The following is a 19625-nucleotide window of genomic DNA, read 5'->3' as shown; positions in this document are numbered from 1 at the left end:
CTGAAGTTGATGTCACAAGAACTAGGTTTCAGTCCCAGTCTCTGCTACGTAAGTTTGAGAAAGTCAGTTTCCTCTCTGAGACTGTGTTCCCTATCTGCAAATGCGGCTCACTTACCAGAATGAGAAGGATTTAAATGGGGTCGTACGCATGAGGCAGAAAAACTCTTTCCTTATCCCACATGTTTGTACTCTGAGAGGGAGTAGTTGGGTTATTGAAGAAAATTTAAATGGAGACACAGGCCACTAGCCGGGGGGGCCAGTAAACTAAGAGAGAGGCAGAGAAATGTAACCAAATTCTCAGTATGAGACCTTACAGTAATTCCACATTCATCTCCATGCTTACTGGCAAACCTTTGAAGAAGAGAATCCACATGTATTTTTATTTTTATCTATCTGTGTGTTTCATCTATCACAATTACTTTTTCTACCCCTTTTATTGGATGTCAAGACGTTGTAGTAGGTGGTAGTGGTGGTATTATTATTAAATCATTTCCAAGTCCATGCCACTATCACTCTAAAAATCAGTTTGGTTTTGTCAACTCCATGTTCTCTAGATAAGTAACATTTTCTTCCAGGAGTCAAAATACCAGTTAACAAAATTAGTGTTAATATGCATGTCTTAACAGAGGCACATTTATCTCCTCATACCAATTAATCTCCCTTGTAAAGTTCAACAAATTTTAAGATAAATTTGATATAAAGCCCACATGTAGAGATCAGAATATTTTACCCAGCGTTTTTATCAGCTTCTGCCCTAGAGCAGTTCTGGCCACCCACAGCTCATTCTGGAAGACTAGGCTTCGTGTGAATTTAAGTCGCTTTAGACCAGCTCTGCCTACTGTCAGGGGCCAAGGATCCAAACAAAATTGCAATACAACAAATCAGATTCTGAAAAATTAAAAATTGCGTGACATTGAAAACAGCACCTAGACACTCATACCATACATTTTTAGGCTTTAAGTTAATAAAAAGCCCATCATCATGAGCTCATCAATTTTATAGATTTAAAGTTTTAAAGTCATTTGTTGAAAGGTCTTTTCCACTTCCATAGGTGCATCGTATGCTTCACAGAATAGAAAGAGTCTTCCTCAAGGGAGATGATCACTAACTGAGGATGATCTTGCTGCACAAAGTCAGGACTACAAGGCAAAAGCAGACAAGGACCGACAGGAAGCAGATTTGACATGTAATACCTGTCACTGAAAACTCTAGCCAGTGTGCTCTGCCATTCATGTACTGTTCACACAAGTTATTCTGCATGTATTTTTTTGCTCCCAAAGGCAGGACTATCAGCAATGGATGAGAAAGGAAAACAAGAAATCTGATTCTTACTTTTATTAGTTCTATGAATTTCCATAAAATTAATCAATTATTATGAACATTTTAAATGTTTTATTTGAAAATATTGACCTTATTGAAACAATGTTTTATAAGGAGAGTTGGAAAGAAATAGCCAGAACAATGCCTAACATATAGTAGGTGCCCAACAAATATTTGTTGACTCATGGATGATAATACTTTATGCTCTGCAACAATAAATCAGAACATTAAAAATTAAGTTAATAGGTTCCTTTGTTTTGAGAAAATGTTTATTCTTAAAAGTTACATAATAATTCAAAATATAAGAAGTATTACCCTTTTTTTCCCTCACCTTGTCTAGAAAGTAAGCATATGTGAAGGTCGAAATGAGAGAATCCAAGTCACATGATTTAGGCCCAATAACCACATGGACCTTCTCCAAGCGTTTGCTTCGATTCTGAAACAAATTCAAATAAAACATCACAACTTAACTGGTGACAGATTAATATAAACATATTTTTTATCTTTAAAAATATATGCCTTATCTATATTTATACACAATGGCAGAAAATCATAAATTTATCATGAAGCTTTACATGAGAACATAAAAATTGTACAAAGTGTTTAACACTCTGAAATATTCACTCAAACTCTAGTAAACTTTCCAGAAGAGAAAATGTGGTTTTATTAAGATTACTCATAATTTAACTTCATATGAACTGTATCTCTGAGTCATAATATTTTTAGTATCATTTTGTTCTAAGCGGCATAGTATTCTATATCATTTCTTTATATAAGAGGTTCTTAATTTAAGAAACAAACAAAATGACCTTTTTCATATGTGTCTGGCATGCAACATAAGCAGACAGACACAGAGTTTGGTAAGGATTTATTTTTTTCATGTCACATTTTGGGTAACAAGGTATGTTCTCTCTGTATTCTATTCTATAATTTAGTAAATGAAACTTGTAACACTTTAGTGTGTCAGAAAATAAAAATTAGTTGTTCTTAAAAAGTGTATGTAGTCGGCCAGGTGCAGTGGCTCATGCCTGTAATCCCAGCACTTTGGGAGGCTGAGGCAGGCGGATCATGAGGTCAGGAGATCGAGACCATGCTGGCCAATATGGTGAAACCCCACCTCTACTAAAAAACAAAACAAAACAAAACAAAACAAAAAATTAGCTAGGTGTGGTGGTGCATGCCTGTAGTCCCAGCTACTCAGGAGACTCAGTTTCATCAATTTGATTTACTATTGTCACCCAAACAATAAAAACCTGCTAGTGCCAGGCACTGTTCGAGGCAGAGGAATCGCTTGAACCCAGGAGGCGGAGGTTGCAGTGAGCCAAGATTGTACCACTGCACTCTAGCCTGGCGACAGAGCAAGACTACATCTCAAAAAAAAAGAAAAAGTATATACTTACCCCTCTGGAAGAGAATACTTGCTATTTCATTTTCTGGTTGACTAAATAGTTATTTGAAAATTTCTTTGTGGAAAGCTGACATTCTTTTGAAACTTCCAAAGAACCAACTGCTTCTAGTAAATGTCATAGCAAAACTATCCAATACAGATAATTGTCATATAAATTAACAACTTTATGGTATGTCAGAGATGACACATGTACATACTTTCCCCACTTTTCATCACTTGCTTTAACTTCTCATTTTAGAACTACCTAGAAAGCCAACTTAGTTGTAATACTGTTCCAAAGGCTATATAAAAGGTTAGATTGCTCATGACTGTTTTAATTCTTTTAAAAAAGTATTTATATGCAGAACAAAAATGAAGTATTATTTAGTAATCTACTACATACTTTACAAATGAATCTAAAAATTTGTCAGTGTTTGTATGGAACTGCTGGTATCAGAGTCAAACACAATAGGTTGTGGCTCAATAAATATAACAAACCAAATCTTGGAGGGGGCTAGGTTAGTCCATCATTATAGGCAATGAGAGCAGTATAAATATTTTTTTCAAAATTGAAATATTGATCCTCAGCAAAACAGCATGATTTAAAAGTATGATATAAACTCTCTGAAGAAAATTATAATCCCCTCCCTCGTCATGACCAAATCCAGCTTCCATTTCTTCCTCTCCCAGTATCCTTCCCTACACTCATAAATTCATAGCTGGCTCACTTGGCTCAATGTGCTTTAAGGGTTCTAGTCTAGGTCCAGTTCTCACTCTCAGTGTCAGACTGCTTCCCCTGGGCAAGACAGTCAAATATTCTAGGAGCTCCTAAAGAAAGGTAGGTAAATGGAATTACAGTCTATTACAACACAAACAAACACATTAGGAAATCATATTACTGCAGAATGCTATTCTTCCGAGAAGCTCAAAGATCTACGTAGACATTACCTCATTTCTCTTCCCAAATCTTATAAGGCAGACAGTAAGAAGATTAGCAGCACTTTTTACAGGTCAGAGGAGTCTGTGATGGACCAGGGTGGTTCCCAGAATCCCATGGCGCAGTGCAGTAAGCCCCATCTCCTCCGTCCTGTACTAATGCCATAATGACTTCTTAACACTATGAGGACCTCAGCGTCCACACAAGTGAGCATGGAATTCAGGGAGAAGAGAGAATGAAATACAGCAAGACTTCAGACATTTGTGAGATCAAAATTACCCCCAAAGCTGACCTATTTGCTTCTTATCTAGGCTTGATCATTCCCTGACATAGCTTTATGTTTGACCCTCAACTTACACGAAAGAAGACATGGGAAGTGTAGCAAGATTTGTGTGCCAATTCATTACCAAGCCCAAAACCAATTATACTTAAGAAAAGGTGCTAAATGAAGATTGCAACCCCAAAGCATGCTACACAAACTCTCACAACTCAGGAACCCTGTAAGATAATTACAAGGTTAATTTACATGGATTAAATGTAAATTAATTAATCTTTCTTTGCTGATATATCTCTCTCCATTTAAAAAGAAAAAGGTATAATAGGTGAGGACCATAGCATACCCCATTGCAAAATTTTGAGGTTCTCCTTGGTGCCACATGCCTCTCTTTTCTTTGTCTTTTTTTTTTTTTTTTCTCCTAGGATGGAGTTTCGCTCTTGTCACCCAAGCTGGAGTGCAATGGCGTGATCTTGGCTCACTGCAACCTCCGCCTCCCAGGTTCAAGCAATTCTCCTACCTCAGCCTCCTGAGTCGCTGGGATTACAGGCACCTGCTACTACATCCAGCTAATTTTTGTATTTTTAGTAGAGATGGGGTTTCACCATATTGGCCAGGCTAGTCTCAAACTCCTGACCTCCGGTGATCCACCCGCCTCGGCCTCCTAAAGTGCTGGGATTACAGGCATGAGCCACTGCGCCTGGCCAACACGTCTCTCTTTTCATGTTCCCTCATTTCTCTCCCCACTTCCCTTCATCCTATGCATCAAGTTCCTTCATGGTCATGGCCTCTTCCAATGCCATTCACCCATATTTGCCATCCCCAGAGCATATACAGTTTCCAGGCTTCAGCACTCTCTTTCCCCCTCCAACCCCATCCATCAAAATATACCATCTTGGTGCCCAGGCTCTGCTCCTCCACCAGCAACTCCAATGAAGAATATACGCCAATAAGTACTCCTGAGTTAACGTGTCACCAATGTAATATGCTCTCATTGTAAAGAGACCCTCCAGAAGTCATGCCATAATCCAAAAAGATGACTGGAAATTTCAGCCCAGCTTAGAATGGTGGACCAGACAGAAAGGGACAGCCCAACCAGAAGGTACCTTTTGTGCCACCAGTAAGCCCTGAAAGGGATAGGCTTGGCCTCAGAATATCTCAGATGTTCCTAAGTGCCCAATTCCTACCAGTAACCACTGATAAGACAGAATTGCGGAGCAGCAAAGGGTAACCATGCTCAAACTCCTGCCTGCTTGGAAGAATAAAACATAAAATTAGTCATGTAGACTCACCCTATAGGTGAGCTCAAGCTTTTCAAATTGGAATTAAAAACTAGAGAATACAAGGCCCACTCTCAAGCTCTCCCCCACAAATGACCTTGGCTGTGCAAACAAAGCAAACACAGGGGTCAAGCCAAGGCAGAAAAGTCTGGGGACTGATTTCAGGCATCTGGGGCAGGCGATGGGAGGTCCCCATGGTTCTGGTGCACCCTGAGGGAATGGGCCCATCTGTAGGGGCAGCCAGTGAAACCGACTAGTTCATGGAACCCAAAAAAGACTCCTGACCCCAAAGATCCTCTGCACTCCTCACTGAAGATCCGTGGGCCCCTTCCTATCTCACATCTCCACATATTCAGAGACCCACAGGTGCTCAATCTTAATACTGATGTCCCTTGATACAGTTCAAATTGTGCTATGGATGATTCACAAACAGACAAATCATGCCTAAATAAAAGGGACAATAATAATAAGGATAAATGTACAGTTTCATCAATTTGATTTACTATTGTCACCCAAACAATAAAAACCTGCTTGTGCCAGGCACTGTTCTAGGCTCTGAGGATATAGCAATAAACCAAATGGACAAAAATCTCATCCCTCACTGCACTTGCAATTTAGTGCATGGAGAACTGATGAACCAAATAATCAGATAATTTAAATGGAGAAGAAGAAATCATGAAACAGGGAATGGCATATGCTGAGGCGAGGCTCATTAGAAAGTGGCATTTGATGCTCATCAATGATCAACTGTATAAAGAAAATGTGGCACATATACACCATGGAATACTATGCAGCCATAAAAAAGGATGAGTTCTTGGCCTTTGCAGGGACATGGATGAAGCTGAAACCATCATTCTCAGCAAACTAACACAAGAACCGAAAACCAAACACTGCATGTTCTCACTCATAAGTGGGAGTTGAACAATGAGAACACACGGACACAGGGAGGGGAACGTCACACAGTGGGCCTGTTGGGGGCTGGAGGGCTGGAGGAGGGATAGCATTAGGAGAAACACCTAATGTAGATGACAGGTTGATGGGTGCAGCAAACCAACATGGCACGTGTATACCTATGTAACAAACCTGCATGTTCTGCACATGTATCCCAGAACTTAGAGTATAATTTAAAAAAAGAAAAGAAAAGAAAAAGAAAGTGGCATTTGAGTGAAGGTCTGTAGGGTAGGGAAATGGGATTAAGGGTGTCTCAGGCCAAGGGAAGAGTGGGTCCCAAGGCCCTGAGGTGAGAGCAAGTCCAGCATGTTCAGCAAATAATTATTGCCTAGTGTATACATTTTCCAAATGTGACTTTGTAAACTCCTAGGCTGGAGGGACTGAGTCTGCTGAGTAAATATCCATGCCCTAATATCAACCAACACAAGCACACCAAGCATCAAGCAATCTTCAAAGATAGGCAACCCTTTGTGAATGCCTAAACCCAGTGCTGTCCAAACCCAATACAAAATGGAATATGATAATGGATTGAGAGAGATACTATACTGCTTTGTTATCTAGATACACTTCCAAAATAGATGGACAGAATCTTTCCATAATCAATGTAAAAAAGAAAGTATATTGACTATGCCAGTATTTCAAATCACTTTAATATGCTTTCAAAGTGTAATCCTATATACCACTAAAATGAGACTTCTTAACTTCTTATCTCTTTTTAAAAGCCCACAAAATGCCTACATATTCAGATTCAACGGCCCATTAAATGAAGCTGCACTTGTTAGGCAAAAGCACTTTCAAGTCACCCAGAAGAATTGACCAGAAAGAGGGCTTCCTGGGCCCTCCTATAAGCCTAGGTCCCTCCATTTGCTCTTTCCTTCCCCCACCCGCTTAGAAGCAAGGTTGCTGCTGCCATAAACCTTTCAATAAAATGTCCCAATTCTATGGGTTCTTCTTGCCCACTGCCCAGAAAAACCAATGCAGCAAAGAAAGAGTTTAATCATCACAGAGCCAGCCAAGTGGGAGGTCAAGAGGTATTTCTCAAATCTGCCTCCCCAAGAAATCAGAGGCTAGGGTGTTTGTTTGTTTGTTTGTTTGTTTGTTTGTTTGTTTTGAGACGGAGTTTCACTCTTGTTGCCCAGGCTGGAGCACAATGGTGCGATCTCGGCTCACTGCAACCTCCCAGGTTCAAGCAATTCTCCTGCCTCAGCTTCCCTAGTAGCTGGGATTACAGGTGCCCACCACCATAGCCTAGCTAATTTTTCTTTTTAGTAGAGACAGGGTTTCACCATTTTGGTCAGGCTGGTCTCAAACTCCTGACCTCAGGTGATCCACCAGCCTAGGCGTCCCAAAGTACGGGGATTACAAGCGTGAGCCACTGCGCCCAGTCTGAGGCTAGGGTTTTTAAGGGTACTTTAGCGGGCAGGGGCTGGAAAGCTGAAACAATTGATTGGCTGGGGATGAACTCACAGGGGTGTCTAAACTCTTGTCTTTGCATAGCTGAGTTATTGAGCACTTACTGTGTGCAGGCTGAACTGCTTTTGCTCATATTTGTTTTAAGGCGGTAATAGTCATTTCCTTGAACTGATCCCCTCCTTGTTCAAAAATGGAAACTGTACTTGTAAATAAAACAAAAAGTCACGAGGTTAGTGTTATGGGAAGGTCTTGAACTTTGCTAAGGAATAGACATACTGCTGTTGTTTTCCTATTAGCTTTAACTTCCCCGAAGGACCCCTAAGGGAAGTGTCCTGCATAGCCTCCTGAGATGTTTTCATTTTCCAGTCATCCCACTGTTGCGGGGAGATGCATGCTTTTATTACCCACTGGTTCCTTCTAGCTTAAACACGTGCCCTATTCTAGGAATTTGACCTCCGTGGTTTCACAGATCTTTATAATCTCTTCACCTTTCCTTTTTCAGGCTCAAGAGCTGCAATCTTGGCCAGGCGCGGTGGCTCACGCCTGTAATCCCAGCACTTTGGGAGGCCAAGGCAGGCGGATCACCTGAGGTCAGAAGTTCGAGACCAGCCTAACCAACATGGTGAAACGCCATCTCTACTAAAAGTACAAAATTAGCAAGGTGTGGTGGCACATGCCTGTAATCCCACCTACTTAGGAGCCTAAGGCAGGAGAATCACTTGAACCTGGGAGGCAGGGAAAAAAAAAAAAAAAAAGAGCTGTAGTCTTTTTCATTTCGCCTCCTGTGAACATGTTTCTAGTTCCCAAATCTTTCCTTGTGTCTTCTGACCTTCTGCTGTCTGTGTCCTTTCACTGTGCTCGGGCCTCCAGGTTTGAGTCATGCAAAACCACCTAACAAACAACTGAGCCTTAGGAAAAGCTAGAAAAGCTTCTGCTACTAAATGATCAACAGCAAAGGCAGTCCAAGAGTTTTAAAGCCCAAATGAGAAAGAATATCCCTGCCACACACACATAGAACCCTACACTCACGTCACCTGAGGTTTATATGTTAATGACTTCATACACTATGTTCATTATAAAACGTTTGTAGAAACTCATAAAAGGCCCCTAATTCCCAATTAATTACTAATTAAATGTATTCCTTCTCATCTTTTTTCTACACTTCTATGAGTGCTCTCTTTTGCAAGTGTGATCCTATTACACATATTTTTTAACTTCTCTTTTTTAAATTAACAGCACTCTAAGTATTATTTTCAACTTCTAAAATTAAATCTTGTTGTGACCATAGGTGACTTCTGTTTGCTTTTGTAACTCCAGCTGCCAGCCTACTGCTTTGTACATGGTAAGTGTTCAACAACTATTGAAAAAAGTGAATGAATTATATATATTTAATGTATATAGTATTTCTTTTTTTTTTTTTTTTTGAGACAGAGTCTCGCTCTGTCGCCCAGGCTGGGGTGCAGTGGCGCGATCTCGGCTCACTGCAAACTCCGCCTCCCGGGTTTATGCCATTCTCCTGCCTCAGCCTCCCGAGCAGCTGGGACTACAGGCACCCGCCACCTTGCCCAGCTAGTTTTTTGTATTTTTTTAGTAGAGACGGGGTTTCACCGTGTTCGCCAGGATGGTCTCGATCTCCTGACCTCGTGATCTGCCCGTCTCGGCCTCCCAAAGTGCTGGGATTACAGGCTTGAGCCACCGCGCCCGGCCCGTATATAGTATTTCTTAATATGGATCGTCATACTTTAGTCAATCCTCTACTGTTAGAGATTAAATTTATAATATTTTAATTTTTGTGGTATAAATAAAACTGCAGTGAATACTTTGGAAGATAATTTTTGTATCTATCCCTAGTTCTCTCTTCAGGATAACTTCCTGGATCTTAAATTTCTGGGTCAAAGAATGTATTTTAATGTTCACCAGAAAGTTACAGAAATTTACCTTCCCATCCATAAAAATATCTAGTTTTCAAACCTTGTGTATTTGAGTATTATCATGTTGATAGGTAATATTGTATAATGCATGTTTATTGTGATTATGAGTGTTTTAGATCACTTTTATATATGGACATAAAAACAGTGTCTTCACATAAACATATTATTTGTGAATTTTTCTCTGTGTATCTTTTAGGATGTTTATCCTATTCTCATTGAGTTAAACTGCTAAAATATTATTAACATATTCAACTCTGGTAACATCAATAAAAAACTATTTTGTTTTCTGGCCTTGGGCATCTATGGAACAACTTGTTCAATAAAGTTGCATTAAGTATGCAATAAGCATGCATTATTTAATATGATATTATCATTTGAGTCCTAAACAACAGCAGCACACTCTGTACAATATTTTCCCCAATCTACCTACTTTGCTTCCTGAAAATGTTGCAACAATACACTTCAGACTGAGCTAAGAGCAGCCTAGATTTCCTAGCTCTTGACTGGACTGCATTTGCTCCTCTGTTTTGCCCAATGTCAAAATGATAATGAAACTTAAAATTAAATCTAAACTGTCACTGTTGGTGGGAATGCAAATTAGTTCAGCCACTGTGGAAATCAGCTTGGAGATTTCTCAAAGAATTTTAAACAGAACTACCATTCGACCCAACAATGCCATTACTAGATATACACCCAAAAGAAAAGAAATGAAATCATTCTACCACAAAGACACATGCACGTATTTGTTAATCACAGCGCCATTCCCAATAGCAAAGACATGGGATCAATCTAGGTGCCCATCAATGGTGGATTGGATAAATAAAATGTGGTACATATATGCCATGGAATACTATGCAGACATAAAACAGAACAAAATCATGTTCTTTGCAGCAAAATGTATGGAGCCGGATGGAGGACATTATTCTAAGCAAATTAACGCAGGAACAGAAAATCAAGTACTGCATGTTCTCACTTTTAAGTGGGAGCTAAACATTGACTATACATGGATATAAATATGGGAACAAGAGACACTGGGGCCTACTAGAGGGGGAGGCGGAAGGAGGGAGTGGGCTGAAAAGCTACCTATTGGGTACTATGCTCACTACCTAGGTGACAGGACCATCTGTATCCTAAACCTCAGCATCACCTAAGACACCCATGTAACAAACCTGCACATACATCCCCTGGATCCTAAATAAATAAATACATACATAAATACATAAATAAACAAAAATCTAAGGTGTCAAACATTTCATTATTAAATGCCTTTAAAAGTAAGAAAATTTTGGTAGGACAATTGCACCAAAAAGAATGATAAAAGGCAAATAACAGAGTGGATGATAATCTCTGCATAATATTTGTACCATTTTGCCATTAAAAGCAATATTTCTAACATACAAAGGGTTCCTATATATTGATTTTTAAAAAGACAAACAACCCAGTGGAATCATCAGTAATGGATGTGATCGGGGCAATTCAGAGAATGAGAAATGAATATATGAAAAGATATTCAGTCTCATTAGTAGTCATGGAAATGCAAATTAGACCAACAATAAAATGTCTTCTTTTTTTTTTGGCTCATCAGATGGCCAGAAATATTATGATTGATTGTCATGAGCAGCCAGGTTTGGGAACAATTGCCTGAAAGAGGACCCATGACATGCTCCCAAGGACCATGTGGCCCCTGTCAACTGCAGAATGTATCTGCGACTGTTTTTGGAAAGGACTGCTTGAGTTGTTCTAGATCAAGCACAATGTCAGAGAATAGCTGTTATGTTGTTTAGATCTGTTGAAGCTCAGTGTTAGCAGAGGCCTCAGGATTCACCCAGTTGAAACCCTTCAGTGATTTCCAAAATGACGTAATGCATCTCAGCATCAGAGAAGAAACAACGCAAATACCTACTTATGTCATCCTTTTACATTTTCTGTTTTTAAAAATATGTTTACAGCCAGAAATGGTGGCTCATGCCGGTAATCCCGGCACTGTGAGAGGCTGAGGCAGGAGGATTGCTTGAGGCCAGGAGTTCGAGAGCAGCCTGGGCAACATACTGAGACCCTGCTGTTACAAAAATAAAAATAAATAATAAAATGTTTTACAATGTTCCTTATATTCTGGTATAGTAATACATAGTAGAATTCAGAAATAAATATATTCATTAAGAGAATGTATTCAAAAGACTGTTACTAATCTCACTGTACAATGAACAGGGGTTGGAGACTGGTTTTTACAGGTCGGCCAACTGAGATCCTCAAGTCTTTGTGTCCCCAAGACTTCCTAAGGCAGTGTGCTTCACACAGGAGATGCTCCAATCAATTTTTGTTAGTGAAAACGATAATACCAGATATAACAGTTGGGCAGAAGATAATTTGCAACATTCTTATAATGTCTTTGTCATGTTCTTATGAAATAACAGTATCATGGGATAAAACCTTGTTAATAGCACAAAAGTCAAAAGTTATACTACAGGCTGCAAATAATCACTCCTGTCTCAAGCTTAACAGGCTCTCACTTTCTCTCCCTTTCTTTCTCCCTACCCACACACACTCACACAGATACATATACACACAGACACACAGACACACACACACACACCCCAGAGCATTATGATATGTGCATTCTGCCCATTTCATGGTCTAAAGTTCCAAAACTGAATTAAAATGATTTTACAAAGTAATGGATTTTATGAGTATTAAGTCATCACATATTTTCCTCTTTTCTCTCAAGACAAGAGTCTTCACTTCTGGGTTGCTACCACATTCTAATTCATCTATTATTCTGAAGATATAGCAATTGCAATAACTTCATTTTTAAATATCTCAAGCAGTGTGTACAGGTACACTATTGAACTCTACCAAAACACGACTTGCTATTAGTACATATACATCCAGCAGGCCCAATCCTGGGGCCTAACATGGATACAGAAACCACCAAATTAGAAGGGCATAATTCTAATTAGCTACCAGGTGTTTCTTAGCTCTGTCCCCAACCCTTGCGCAAGCAATGCATGTCTAGCATAAAGTCACTCTGAAATTCAAGTTTAAATGATTTCAAGACAAAAACTGTATCCATTGTATTAATAATCAGAGGGACAGGGGTTTTGCCCTTAGGCACTGATTTTACATACAGTGATTTCTAACAAATTCCAAAACTTCATATAGTGCTTTTTGTGATATTTTGTAGTTATTATAGTGTCTCATTCGGCTGACAAAATGTGGGAAATATTTTGTAAAGTTCAAAGAACTTCTTACTGCTATTCACAAGCAGAATGACAACAAGACATACACCTGCCTTCCCCAAGGGTTGTTAAGTATTCAACTTTAGCCCTTTTTGCAAAATGTTGGCAATTTTTGAAGCTGGGAGATTGGAATGTGGCATTCTCTTTGTCCTCTCTGCTGACATATGTTTGAAAACTTAAGTAATAGAAAAGGAAGGGAGGAAGGAAAGAAGGAAGGAAGGAAGGAATGAAATAAGGAAGGAAGGGAGGGAGGGAGGGAGGGAGGAAGGTGTAAGAGGAAGGAAGGAAGTGGGTAAGGAAGGAGGAAGGGAAAGAAAAGAGAGTGAGAGCGAGAGAGAGAAAGAATACAAGGAAAGAAGAGGAAGAGAGGGAGGGAAGCAGGGAGGAAGGTAAGAGGGAGAGAGGGAGTGGATGGGCGGAAGGGAGGGAGGAGGAAGGGAATGCCCTTTCTGCCCTGTGCTGTGAACAGCCCAGGCCCCCGTGTGAACATTCTTGGCAACGGGTCATGTCGTTGGTCTCAATCTGTGGAGGTGAATCAGCAGTCAGACTTGTGCCTGGTATTAGTCAACTAAATATTTGTTGAAAGAGTAAATCAAAGCAATAAATAAGAAGCCCAAATTCTGAGTTCCTGGGCAGCTACAGCCTAGGCTGAGATTAAAGTAGCGAAAACAAGGGAATAGGTTGTCTGCCATCCCATGCACCTTTCTCCTCCCCCACCAACTGCTCTGTCCTCTCCCACACCACCAACCCCCAACCCTGGCAGGTGTTGCAGCTGTTCATGGCATTCTTTTTTATCTTTTGTCTTATGGGGAGAGGGTAGGGGAGAGCAACAGTGTGTTTATGACACCATGGATACCCAAACAAAGAAAAAAATGAACCACGTCAGACCACGCAAAATGATCACACACCACCCTGACATGATTCAAACACTACCTCCTGTGATACAACTGAACAAGGAAATTGTTCTCAGTGGAGCTAGAATTTAAGGCTACATCAGCAATACTTCCAAGAGATGTCAGGTTGATTCCGTATCAGAAAAATGACTGAGGAAAATTAAAGACTGGGAGCCCTCACCTTGCTTTGCTTTTTGTGGTTTTGCTCTTTTTTTTTTTTGAGACGGAGTCTCGCTCTGTCTCCCAGGCTGGAGTGCTGTGGCTGGATCTCAGCTCACTGCAAGCTCCGCCTCCCGGGTTTACGCCATTCTCCTGCCTCAGCCTCCGGAGTGGCTGGGACTACAGGCGCCCGCCACCTCGCCCGGCTAGTTTTTTTTTTTTTTTTTTTTTGTAATTTTAGTAGAGACAGGGTTTCACCGTGTTAGCCAGGATGGCTCTCGATCTCCTGACCTCGTGATCCGCCCGTCTCGGCCTCCCAAAGTGCTGGGATTACAGGCTTGAGCCACCGCGCCCGGCCTTTTGCTCTTTTTTTTTCCCCCCACTGTACTCAGGCTGGAGTGCAACGGTACGATCTCGGCTCACTGCAACCTCCAACTCCTGGGTTCAAGCAATTTTCCTGCCTCAGCCTCCTGAGTAGCCGGGATTACAAGCATGTGCCACCACGCCCAGTTAATTTTTTTTGTGTATTTTTAGTAGAGAGGGGGTTTCACCATGTTGGTCAGGCTGGTCTTGAACTCCTTACCTCGTGATCCACCCACCTCGGCCTTCCAAAGTGCTGGGATTACAGGCATGAGCCACCGCGCCTGGCCGGGTTTGCTTTTCTTCTCTTAATCTTGACAGCCTAATGTTATTCCTAGGCTCATGTGTACATGTATCTAAATATTTATCCTGGCTACAAATTAAGACAAAAACAATAAGATGTGGAGAAATAGCCCCAAATTCTGGTTCCAATCTTAATTCACTAGAGCACTCAGGCATGCTTCCTGCTTTTCATGTCATTCCTTTTTCCCATAGACAGGAAAAAGAAACCCACTCTATATGTGAGATGAGTGTAAATGGGATTTCTTTATTAACTGTTTCCTGACAATATATCAAGAAAAAAGCCTCATATGATTCAGTACATACATGACAGGCAGTAAATGGTGGCACAGGACATTTACAGTAACTTGTATCAAAAGCAAAGAAAAAAGATCCAAAATAACAAAGCTATGATACCATTCGAAACTCTTCCACCTGTCTTTTTCCACTCTTCCAAACACATTTCCAAGCCCTCCACTTAGAATACAGAGTCTTCTGAAAAACAAACTGTACATCTTTGCACAGACATGTGCCATGAGGCTGTCTTGCAGGTGTCCACACATACGCTCAGGTCTGAGCTGGTTTACTGTGCCCACCATTCCTAGCAACCCCCTGAACAAGGTGCATATGGGAGGACCACGGAAGTTAGTTAACATCCATTAGGAAATTCTGCAGGATAGAACCCTTCCTTCTCCCCTAATATTTACACAATCACATGTACATGATCATTCACAGCAGTGTCTCTAAGACAAAGGACTTCTGCCCAGGGCAATAGCTGACTCAGCCTCAAAATGCAATAACAATCAGAAAAGATTGTTATGACTTCTCAAATTTGCCCTGAAGGCTAGTACCTTAATAATTAAGCAGCCCTAATTTTTGTAGGAATTTCCCTTCTATTCTAGATTAAAGTATTTTCATTTTATTTAAAAAATTGTGATTCATAAATATCTTAATTTTACTTTAATAGATCCTTGTGGGGGAAAGTTCCCAGAACTTTCTTTTGGGAGCCTGTGTTAAGATTACGTCCTCTTACCGCGTCGCCCCTTCTGTTGTAGCCTGCTGCTGTGTGGCACAGGTTGCCCCAGATACTTTAATTATTTCTGCTCCTTCGGATTAGAAGGGCTGGAGCTAATTAGTCAGGTCTTCTCTCCCCATGAACAAGCCAAGATGCGCTCAAAGACTTTTCCCAGAAGCACTGCTTTTCTGCAGTCAGCTTTTTGTTGTCATAAGGAAGATCTATTGCTTTAATACTCGTGAGTGTAAATGTCTGCATTTGGAACGGACGTCAGGCCGGTGACACCACACACCTGGCATGTCTGAAACCCACTCAGACCTGACAGTAATGAATAGATAAGCGGCTAGAAGCGGAAGGGAAGAGAAGATCATTTCCAGCACGGTGCAGGTATGCAGATTCACAGGGAAGGGATCTGCAGAGCAATTACTGTACTTTGCAAAGATGACAGTTTTTAATGATGCCATTATTTATTACACTGTATGTTTTTCAGTGACAGAAGAACTCTCACCTTCCAGGTGACCTGTCAGGATCATTCTCTCTCTCTCTCTCTCTCTCTCTCTCTCTCTCTCAAAATATTTTGCAAAATAGAAAACGCTCTTAAAACTAAACAGTGTCTGGTGCACAGTAGATATTCAACAAAGGTTTATTAAAATACACATTTTATGGCAAAGAACAGTGCAACAGAAAGTAAATGCAGATGCAGCGAGATAGAGAAATGCATGCATATATAAATTCCATATTATTCCACTGATATTTTAAAAGCATAAACATGTTGACATAAATTGAGTATCACGCTCTATTAAGAAGAAACTCTCCCAACGGAAAGTTTAAAGTATTCTAAGCATCAGAGGCTTCCCACCTTGGGAAAATATGGTTTTATGATTCTAAGTAGTAAATAACTGATTTTTGAGTTGCTCAGACATCTTCCTTTTGTCTTCTCTCTTCTATGAGAATTGACTTGGGTCTCCAGAGCCCGACAATTGGAAAATTTTTTGATATTATCAATTTGAATTTTATTTTTGTAATTTTAAGGGAGATAATTAACTAAATAGATTATGGAAGAGATTGTTAATACAGAAATGTTTTCTATCTTGATGTTCTAAATAAATCAGCCACATTAAAAAGAAAGCTGTTATAGTAGAAGAGTATTTTGTTGCTTTACTTTCTTTATTGGACTTTGAATAAAAAGTACATATCCAGAGATTAACACAAGAGAAAGATTTTTAAATATTATGAAAACCTTAACAATACATAATAAAAATGCATCAGATCACCCAAATCTTTTGCCGTAATAAACAGCTATAAAATAGGTCCTATTAAATATAAATTTTTATCAAAAGAAGAGAGCAAGACGACTCCCCAACTTTTTTTCTTTTTTTTTTTTTTTTTTTTTTTGCTACAAGGAGTAACTTTTTAATACACTCATAATTTAATTTGCTGATAATTTAGTTCCCTCTTTAGAGTCTCAGAGTGGAAAGGAGGGAGAACATGCTAAAAAAAATCCTCAATGGATTGGATTCCAGATGTGTGGTAGCAGGTGTTGACAGTAAGATGTGGAGTGAGGGCAAGAGAAGAAAGGCAGGTTTGACATCATCAGAGAGGGAGGTCCTCTTTCCCACTCCCTGGCTAGCAAATCCCCATAACTGAAGACAGAAACCTAAGTGGCAACAACCAGTTAATAACAATATGGCAGCAAAGAGTACCTCACCATTGCTCAACTCCGGGAGTGCCATTCACATAAAATCCAAAGTAAATGGTGCCTACAGAGCAACTGCTGGGCAGCTACCATGGGTCATGTTGTTTCTCTGAGCCTGGCATCATTTCACAAAATTCTCAGACCCCTGTGTGGGAGTCCTACATTATCCCTATGTGACAGATAAATTTGATCCATATAGACTGTAACTGTCCTAGAATGAGGATCACCGAAGCCTGTGTGTTTAAGGACCACCTCGCTCTCTGCCAGCCATCCATATCCCTGGGTTCGACATTCATGGATTCAACCAACCAGGCATAAAAGACACTCAAAGAAAAACAAAAAATGGATGGTTGTATCTGTGCTGAACATATGCAGACTTTTTTTCTTGTCATTATTCCTTCAATAATTTACATAGCATTTACATTGTTTTAGGTATCATTAGTAATCTAGAGATGATTTAATGTATACAGGAGGAAGCATGTTGGTTATATGCAAATACTAGTTAATTTTGTATCAAGGACTTGAGCATCAATGGATTTTGGTATCCAGGGAGGGTCCTGGAACCAGTTGCCTGTGGAAACCAAGAGATAACTATACTATGTTTGTTAACAGCTGTGTCTAGTGCTTTGGTAATCCTGGGCCTCCAAGGCCCTGCTCAGCCCTTCCTCATGCTATCTGCTAGCCATTTTATATGTGTTTTTAAACTTACAGTGATCAATCTTAATTATCTCGGGGCAAATGAGGCAAATATAAATTACTATGACAATTTTTTAAGACAGAGTCGCACTCTGTTGCCCAGGCTGGAGTGCAGGGGTGCAATCTCAGGCTACTGCAACCTCCACCTCCTGGTTTCAAGTGGTTCTCCTGCCTCAGCCTCCCGAGTAGCTGGGACTACAGGTACATGCCACACCGCCTGGCCAATTTTTGTAGTTTTAGTAGAGATGAGGTTTCACCATGTTGCCCAGACTGGCCTCAAACTTCTGGCCTCAAGCAATCTGCCTGCTTCAGCCCCCTAAAGTGCTGGAAATACAGGTATGAGCTACCACACCCAGCCTAGTTACTACGACAATTTTTTAAAATTACACTGTAGGTAGCGACATTGTAAAAAAATGAAAATAGTCAACATTTATACAGATGACCACAAACACCTGCATATATAGAAGACTTCTATTGTTTGGCCCCACCTAGAAACAACAGAAACAGATACCACGCCATACCCACAAAAGCCCTTGGCACCTGGAAGGGTAGGCCCTAGAACACTGCCCTCACGGCCAGCAACCTCCACTGAGGGTATAGCGTCTGCAAGCCCCACCATCCAAGCACCCTCACGTGCATATTCCAAACTCTCCCCACCGCACCCCCTCCCTGAGCTCCTCCTCAGCTCCTTGCCCCTCAGTGGGCTTCTAGAAACATCTCTTCTAAGAAGTGGAGGAAGAGAGACAGAGCGACGATGCACAAAAGCCAGTCTTTTTTTCACCTCTGCTGCACAAATACAGTACAATTACTTATACATTACAAGTCACAGAAGAACAACCTGGGGGCACAGAGGACAGGAGCCATTAATTGCCGTAAGTGTTGGGAAGGCTTCACAGAGGAAGTTACTTTTGCCTTTCTTCAAGGGAAGAAAGATAAGAGTTTCCCAGGCTGAAGAGTAGCAGGAGCCTTTACTCTTCTTTTCATGCTTCTCATTAAGTTAAAAAAAATTTTACACGATGATTATGGAAAACATATACCCAACACACACACACACACACACCCTCACACTTCAAAACTCTGTATTGATCAGAGATACATACTGAAGAACTTAACAGGTAAAATGATACGTCTGTGGTTTGTTTTAAAATACCACAGGAAACAAAAGTGCGTATGTGTGGTAAGGAACAGATGAAACAAGATTAGCAAAACATTGATAATTATTCAAGGTAAGCATTATGGATTATGTGCTTCCCCAACACAACATGTTGGGGTCCTAACCCCTGTGCCTCAGAATATAAGCTTATTTGGACCTGGGGTCATGCAGATGTAATTAGCTAAGCTGAAATGCTGTCATTAGATGGACTCTTATCTAACATGACTGTGACCTTATGAAAAGGGGAAATTTAAACACAGAGATGTGAACAGAGGGAAGGTGATGTGAGGACACAGGGAGAAGCCCATCCACAAACCAAGGATCGTCTGAGACCACCAAGAGCTGGGAGAGAGGCCTGGAACAGATCCCTCCCCAGTGCCTTCAGAGGAAGCCTGGCCCTGCCAACATCTTGATCTTGAACTTCCAGCCTCCAGAACTGTGAGACAGTAAATTTCTGTTGTTTAAGTCACTCCAATTTTGGTGGTTTGTTACATCATCCCTAGAAAGCTAATACACTAAGTCATAGGTCCACTGAGGATTAATTACTCAGTTTTTTCCACTTTTGTATATGTTTTAAATTTTCCATAATAAAAGTTTTTTTAAAAAAGAAGCCTTGTACATAGTCTCAGAAATATTAATAATTCA

At 40.4% G+C, this 19625-nt stretch overlaps 1 protein-coding gene across 1 annotated transcript in view; it reads right to left on the bottom strand.

Annotated features, from left to right (window-relative positions):
• PRUNE2 (prune homolog 2 with BCH domain) overlaps positions 1–19625 on the bottom strand; it is a 296911-nt gene that overhangs the window by 243173 nt on the left and 34113 nt on the right. The window contains 1 exon segment of the mRNA XM_030919141.1: positions 1652–1756. Within this exon segment, the coding sequence (XP_030775001.1) occupies positions 1652–1756 (105 nt within the window).

Source organism: Rhinopithecus roxellana, chromosome 16 (assembly GCF_007565055.1).
Source record: "Rhinopithecus roxellana isolate Shanxi Qingling chromosome 16, ASM756505v1, whole genome shotgun sequence".
Classification (NCBI taxonomy): Eukaryota; Metazoa; Chordata; class Mammalia; order Primates; family Cercopithecidae; genus Rhinopithecus; species Rhinopithecus roxellana.
This window is presented reverse-complemented; position numbering and strand designations above follow the sequence as displayed.